The sequence below is a fragment of the Pollachius pollachius genome, assembly GCF_949987615.1.
Source record: "Pollachius pollachius genome assembly, chromosome: 9".
NCBI lineage: Eukaryota > Metazoa > Chordata > Actinopteri > Gadiformes > Gadidae > Pollachius > Pollachius pollachius.
This window is the reverse complement of record NC_136942.1, coordinates 11225913-11233904: the sequence shown is the minus strand read 5'-3', so window position 1 is coordinate 11233904 and position 7992 is coordinate 11225913. Positions and strand designations below refer to the sequence as shown.

The 7992-nt window shown below is 48.5% G+C and overlaps 1 protein-coding gene across 1 annotated transcript in view; it reads left to right on the top strand.

Annotated features, from left to right (window-relative positions):
- Positions 1–2896: 2896 nt before the first annotated feature.
- LOC307080174 (uncharacterized protein) overlaps positions 2897–7992 on the top strand; it is a gene marked incomplete at its 5' end in the record, with an annotated part of 14504 nt that continues 9408 nt past the window's right edge. Inside the window, 3 exons of the mRNA XM_079742806.1 lie at positions 2897–3862; positions 4098–4187; positions 4425–4921. Of these exons, the coding sequence (XP_079598932.1) occupies positions 2897–3862; positions 4098–4187; positions 4425–4921 (1553 nt within the window). The remainder of the gene's footprint in view (positions 3863–4097; positions 4188–4424; positions 4922–7992) is intronic.

Here is a 7992-nt window from a genome sequence, read left to right as displayed (position 1 = left end):
TCAATTTGATTACCAGACAATAACCGCTCTTGCACTGATAATCTTGATGGTAAATTGTTGAAATTAGCTGCCAGCCATGTAACGACTCCTATAGCCCATATATTTAACAACTGTCTAATCCAAGGTGTACATCCAGCTGATTGGAAGGATGCTAATAATCATTCCACTTATAAAAGATAAGAATTGTACTTTTAATGTTCCCAATAGTCGACCTAGAAGTATTTTACCAGTATTGAGCAAATTAATTTTAAAAAATGTCTTTAAACAAATAAAGGATTAAATCACCAGTAATAAATTAACATCTAACTCATAGCATGCATATAGAGAAGGATATTCCACTTGCACTGCACTTGCAGATATTACTGATGATTGGATGACTAACATTTAGTCTCAAATTAGGTTGGGCAGTTATGCTTGATTTTAGTGCAGCAGTAATTGATCATGAGCTGCTAATTGGAAAGGTTAAGCGCTATGGCTTTACATCTACAGCAGTAGCCTGAGTAGAGGACTATCTTACAGGATGAAAACAAAAGGTTTTTTTCAAAGGCAGTTTTTCTAACTCAAAGGTCATACACTGTCGTGTGCCACACAACTACACCACACTGTGGAAAAGTTGCCTTGGTCCATTACTGTTCTCCATATTTACCAACGATTTGCCTCGATGTACAAAGAATGTCAATATTATAATGTATGCTGAGGACACCACTGTTTAATGTGCTGATATTCTGTGTAATGAGCTAACAGCTAACTTAAATGATTCATTAAATGATGTATTTAGCTGGTTCAATGAGAATAAAACTGGCTCTCAACACTGAAAATCTATTGTGTTTTGCTCAAGATATATGCTGGCAAAAAAAACTCAGTTAAATTTAGGTAGTAGACCAATTCAACAAGTTAACACAATACAACTCTTGGGTCTTACCATTGTTGATTCACTAGACACTATTGTCTCAAAAATGTTGTACATGCTCTGGTCTTGTCAAACCTTGAGTATTGTACAATTATCTGGTCATCAGCAACCGAAAAAGACTTGCATACACTTCAGGTAGCTCAGAACACAGCAGCCCGTTTGGCACTGAGCTGCTCCATTCACACTAACACTGAAGTAATGCATACTAGCCTGTCATGGCTCACAACAAATACAAAAGATCTCTCTTAATCTCTTGTTGTTCCTAAGGTCAGTCATAAAGCAAAAGACCTGCCTTCTTTGCTGAAGTTTTAGTCAGTGTGTCTGACAGACACGGTCATAGCACTAGAGGAGCAAGTAACAGACATCTAGCTTTACCCAGACCGAGGTCCAATCTACTTAAAAATACCATCATTTACAGATCAATTTCATTATGGAATGAACTACAAAAGAACATAGCAAATACAACTTCAAAAAGGCTGCAAAAAAAAATCTGGTTCATTTGTATTGTATATACATTTTTAATGTTTTCATTTCTTTTTGTAGCTTTCATATCTTTTTTACTTTTGTTATATTTGTAATTCTGATGTTTTATTTGTCATACTGTTGTTTATTATTGTTTTTTATTATTTGTCTATTTTTGTTTGACATAATGTAAAAAAAAAAAGTGATTGTCTTTTGTCTATATTTTATGTTTCGGACCCCAGGAAGACTACCTCTCACTCCATTGTATTCCTAAGGGGGATCCTAATAAAAAAAATAAAAAAAATAAAGTGATGGATGAAGGAGGATATGAAGGGTGGAGGAGGCAGAATGGTGAGTCAGGGGCGTCCCCAATTTCCCCAGTCTACCAGCAAGACGTCCAAACCTCGACCTGCTCGTTGATGACATGCACCTCAACTCACCTGCTCTGGATGACATTCTGATATGACCTCACTCAGGAACAGTGTGACCTGGAGTGTTAGGGTCTGTGTGAAGGAGTGAGGACATGAGCACCAGCGTCGAGGGGGTAATGAGGCCAGCAAGGAGGAGCCATCTCTGACCAGTAACACCAGTACTCTCACTAACACCAGGGGCTCCCAGTCAGGCCTGCCCCGTCCACACCAGTCCAGTTCCTGTTGACGGCTGGATGAAGATGTATTCAGAGAACAACACCATTCAAATTATTTAAAGTAAACAGCTGAGCAGATCTGTGTGTGCAGGACGGCACTGGGAGGACGTGAAGGTAGGTGGCCATGAAGCTGAACTAACTCCATCAGGACTCTAACTCCACCTCCCTACTGCCTCAGGGCTGCCGTCACTGTTGTTCTCCGTCAGAGGGGAGGGTTTTCCTGCAGAAATCCTCCAACGACAATATATAGATGAATCTCAGCGTTTATGTGCTTCTTGCCGGGCTGCCCGGCTGTCGGTTATGATCCATAACACTTGACCGCACACAGGTCTGTTCTGATGAAAGCTGTGCCAGTACCACTTGTTTTAATGTTGTGTACGGGTCCAATGTGTAATCTCATGGGAGTGCCTCTGAGGACAGAGGCTTGTTGTGTGGTGGAATGCAGAGCGGGCAACCTCATTATCCATCTCTTTGTTCACCAGCTGAGGTTTGTCTCTGCTCACTGAAGCTCATCGTGTGGTTTCCCTCAGCATCACCGACCCTCTGACCATGTGTCCTCTCCTCCTTCTCCTCCTCATCCCTCTCTCATTCCTGTTTCCTCTCTTCTTCTCCTCCTCCTCATCCCTCTCTCCTTCTCCTCATCCCTCTCTCCACCATGTGTACTCTCCTCCTTCTCTCCTTCCTGTTTCCTCTCTTCTCCTCATCCCTCTCTCCTCCATGTATCATCTCTTCTCCTCCTCATCTGTCTACTCCTCCTACCTCTCTCCTCTCATCTAACCATCTCTTCTCCTTTCCTTTCTTCCCTTCATGCCTCCTCTCTCCTCCTCACCCCTCTCTCCCCCTCCTGCCCTCTCCTGTCATGTCTGCAGCAGCCGAGCATGTGGCTGGTCCAGGAGCACTTGGGGACCATGCTCCGGCTAGAGCTCCACCTCCTCCTCCACCTCCTGGTCTTGTGGGGTCCTGGGGGTCAGGGGGACCTGGGGGAGCAGATGAAGCCGGCCCAGGCTCCCCTCATCCCCCACAGGCCCTTCCTGGTGGTCTGGAACGCCCCCACTGAGCCTTGCCGGCTGCGCTTCGAGGTGGACTTGGACCTGAGCGTGTTTGACATCGTGGCCAACCTCAACGAGACGCTGAGCGGGCCCAATGTCACCATCTTCTACCACAGCCACCTGGGCCTCTACCCCTACTACTCCAGCAGCGGGGCGGCAGTCCACGGGGGCCTGCCCCAGAACCAGAGCCTCTCAAAGCACCTGAACAAGGCCCGGGACGATATCGACAAGCTCATCCCTCACAAGGACTTCCGGGGGCTGGGCGTCATCGACTGGGAGAACTGGAGGCCCCAGTGGGTCCGTAACTGGGGATCCAAGGACATCTACCGCAACCGGTCCAGGGAGCACGTCCGCTCGCTCCACCCCACCTGGCCCGACGGCAAAGTGGAGAAGGAAGCCAAAGAGAGCTTTGAGCGGTCGGGGCTGGCCTTCATGAACTCCACCCTGGCCCTGGCCGAGGGCCGCCGGCCGGCCGGCCTCTGGGGCTTCTACCTGTTCCCCGACTGCTACAACTACGGCTACAAGCACCACCCCCAGCGCTACACCGGGGAGTGTCCCGACGCGGAGCATGTGCGCAACGACCACCTGATGTGGCTGTGGCGGGAGAGCACGGCGCTCTACCCCTCCGTCTACCTGGACTACGAGCTGCGTTCCTCCGCCAACACCGTCAAGTTCGTCCACTACCGCGTCAAGGAGGCCATGAGGATCGCGTCCATCGCCCGCACGGACCACACGCTCCCTGTGTTTGTCTACTCCAGACCCTTCTACGCTTACACCTTCGTGGTTCTTTCAGAGGTGAGGTCCTCTTTTAGTGGTGAGATCATCCATCAGGAGAGTCACCTCCATAATATGGTATTATTCTAGCACTGAACCACAGTTAGGACAAGGAGAATCCCCCCAGTCCAGAGGGAAGGAACCTTGAGGTGAACACAGAACAGGGAGATCATGCCTAGTGTGTGAGCCTGCTTATTGAGGCTAGACGCTAAAACCCACGACGTTCATGATTGATGATGATAACCTCCCATCCCAGAAGGACCTGGTCTCCACCATCGGAGAGAGCGCTGCCCTGGGCGCTTCAGGGGTCGTTCTGTGGGGGTCCTCGGAATACGCTAGCTCACAGGTGAGTCCTACCTACAGACCTCCCTACAAATCAACCTACAGACCAACCTCCATGTTTCTCTGTCTTCTCCTGGCTCTAACATCTCCATGCTCCTATTTGTCTTCCCCTGGCTTTAACATCTCCATGTTCCTCTGTCTTCCCCTGGCCCTAACATCTCCATGTTCCTCTGTCTTCCCCTGGCTCTAACACCTCTATGTTCCTCTGTCTTCCCCTGGCCCTAACACCTCCTCCCTCCAGAGGAACTGCCTGGCGGTGAAGCAGTACATCGACGGCCCGCTGGGTCACTACGTGGTCAACGTGACATCGGCCGCCAAACTGTGCAGCCGGGCGCTGTGCCAGCAGAATGGGCGCTGCGTCCGCAAGAGCCTGGGCTCCGGCACCATGCTGCACCTCCCCCGCCGCTCTTTCAGCATTCATCGCCGCCCTCAGGGTCCCACCAGGGGTCCACCCCATGGGGCCCCACCACAGGGCCAAGGGGCCCCAGGGCCACACTACAGAGTCAGAGGCCGCCTCTCCCAGCAGGACCTCCTGGACATGAGGCACAGGTTCTCCTGCCAGTGCTACCAAGGCTGGACGGGGGTGCACTGTGAGGTGCCCCGAGCCCCGTCCCCTGGCCACGCCCCTCTGCCCCACCCCCGGGACGGCGGGCTGCGGGAGTACTTCCACTTCCTCCTCTCGTTTCACTCCTCCTACCTCGTCATCATCACCTTCCTGGGCTTCAGTCTGCTTGTCAAGTACCTCACCCTTTAGACGGCGAGGGGAGAGAGACAGACAGACAGAGAGAGGGAGACAGACAGACAGACAGAGAAGGAGACAGACAGAGAGGGAGACAGACAGAGAGAGACAGACAGACAAGAGACAGCGAGGGAGACAGACAGAGAGAGACAGACAGACAGACAGACAGAGAGCGAGAGAGGGAGACAGACAGACAGAGAGGGAGACAGACAGAGAGAGAGAGACAGACAGACAGACAGACAGACAGAGAGGGAGACAGAAAGCAAAGACAGACAAAGAGAGGGACGGAGAGAGGCACAGGGAGACAGGAAGAGGGAGAAAGAAGAGAGAGAGAGAGAGAGAGAGAGAGAGAGAGATAGGTAGCGAAATAGAGCGAGAGACGAAGAGAGATAGGGAATGAGAAACACAAACAAAGCTCATTACATTATGAGCTTTATTGGCGAAGAAAAAAAATTGATGTGAATAGTAAAACTGTAAATCAATCAATTGGGTAAATATAAATGTGTATATTAAACTGCTCTCCACTAGATGGAGCCATTCTGTCACGCTGGATGGATAACCCGGTCCATCCAGCAGAGTGGAGGTGGATCATGTGATCAACGGATCCTTCCATCTCACTACATACACCATTCATAAGGCTTCTGACGGTTTCTCATGGTATATTCACACGCCTGACTTTCATACGTCACTCCAAACTAAACCAACTAACACTAACTCATCACATTGAACAGTGCAGGAACATATGTGTGTACTTCTTGGTATACTACTATATACTTCATGAAAGATATACTTCATATATTAATATAATAAACATTTTATATAACAAATTTCTCCTGACTCTCTCTCTCTCTCAGCACTTTGTAATTACCTTGATTAGTGAGCGTTGTTAATGGTTGCTCCAGCTGTCTCCTCCAGTCTCACTCTGTGATGATGGCTGATAGATACAGTATATGTAGTATATATTTTGTATATGTAGCCTACTACATCTCTTTATCTATACCCGATATCTAACAATATATAATATATATATAGTACCACAGTACACAGTGCACAGATAGACAGTACTACTGACACATAGTACCAACATAGTACCAACATAGTTCTAGCAGAGTACCACAGTACACAGGTAGGCTGATAGGCAGTCATACTTCATCTATACCTGATATCTACAAATATATAATGTATTATATCTATATGAAGGCCTACAACATCTAAACATATACCCTATATCCACACCTATAGATATAATATATGACATCTATATAAATATATACCCTCCATCTACACACATGATATATCGCATCTACATACAGGCCTACAACATCTAAACATGAACACTATATCTACACCAATATCCTGTGACCTCTATTGTACCAATGAACTCCGTCCATATGTAACCTACAACTGCACCAGAGATTCCCAGAGTAGGAAATTCCCTGAATTATACCGTCTGCTATGTGCCTGCAGTTCATCTCAACACATTTCAATGGAGAGCGGGTTCCTCTGGGGTAGAGAGAGCCCATGGTGATTCAGCCCATAAAGGCTCTGCTCCGAGGTTCCCAGGAGACGCAGCTTTCTGCTCGGGAACAAAACAACATACTGGGAAATAAACTTGAATCGCTGGTGGACTGGGAGACTGGAGCCCATCATCTGCGGGCTGGAGACCCCCTCACCACTGCACTGGGCTGCAGACCCTCTCACCACACTATTTACTCCCTGCTGGAGACAGACGGACCACCGCAGCAGACCTCGTCGCTCTGTCTGTCCCACAGTTTCATCAACTCACTCTGTTGCAAACACATGGAGCGATCTGGTGACAGCAACCCACACAAACATACACAGGACTGACCGTAGCTACTAGTGGTTCTAGTGGTACTAGTGAGTACTAACCATACATACAGTACCAACACAGTACTAGCATAGAACCACGGTACCACTGACATACAGTACCAACACAGTACTAGCAGAATACCACAGTGGTACTGACATACAGTACCAAAATAGTACTAGGTAGTACCACAGTACACAGTTAGGCATTACTAACATAGTACTAGCATAGTACCACAGGATTACTGACATACAGTACCAACGTAGTACTAGCGTAATACCAACATAGTTCTAGCAGAGTACCACAGTACACAGATCGGCAGTACTACTGTAATACAGTAACAACATGGTACTAGCAGAGTACCACAGTACACAGATAGGCAGTACTACTGACATACAGTACCAACATGGTACTAGCAGAGTACCACAGTACACAGATAGGCTGTACTATTTGTGGTCCTGGCGCAGGTACAGGATTCTGAGCCGTCTGGGTCCATCAGGTCAGCTTGTAGAGGTCCTCCTCTCCTCTGAAGGGGATCGGGCGTCGAGCGTCTCAGATTGTTCCGGGGTCTCAGTGCGGTCGGGGGAGGTATGTTGGCAGCAGAGTTACGGTTCCACCACAGAGCGGTTCTCCTCTACAGAGGGGAGGGTTTTCTTTCAATAATCCCCCGACAACAATTCCTCTTTGATGATTGCCGGCATTTAATGTGCGTCTCTCCGGGTTGCGTGCGCCCGTAAGGGGGAGTAATGTCCCATGGATCAACTATTTCCAGCCAAACCTTTCTCACTTCAAGGGAATCGAATGTTGAAATCTGCTCAGAACCTCAGCCCACACACAGGCTGCCCCTGGTTCGACTCCCAGAGCATCATGGGAGATTTTCCTCCAACCTCAGACACCCAGATTCCCGAGATCGGTCACGGCATCTTTCCCAAACTTTGGAAAAACAGAAACATTAGCCCAGGGGAGGAGGAGGAGGAGGAGGAGGAGGAGGAGGAGGAGGAAGAGGAGGGGAGGAAGAGGAAAAGGAGGAGGATGAGGAAGAGGAGGGGGGGAAAGGAGGATGAGGAAGAGGAGAAGGAGGGGAAGAGAAGGAGGAGGGGGAGGAAGAGGAGGATGAGGCGCCAGAGACGATTAGAGGAGAACAACTTACAGGAGTAACTGGAAAAAGTGATGTGGCAGAAAGAAAGAGGAGGAAATAAAGGGAAAGAGGAACGGAGTGGGGGAGAACCAGTTCATCAGTTA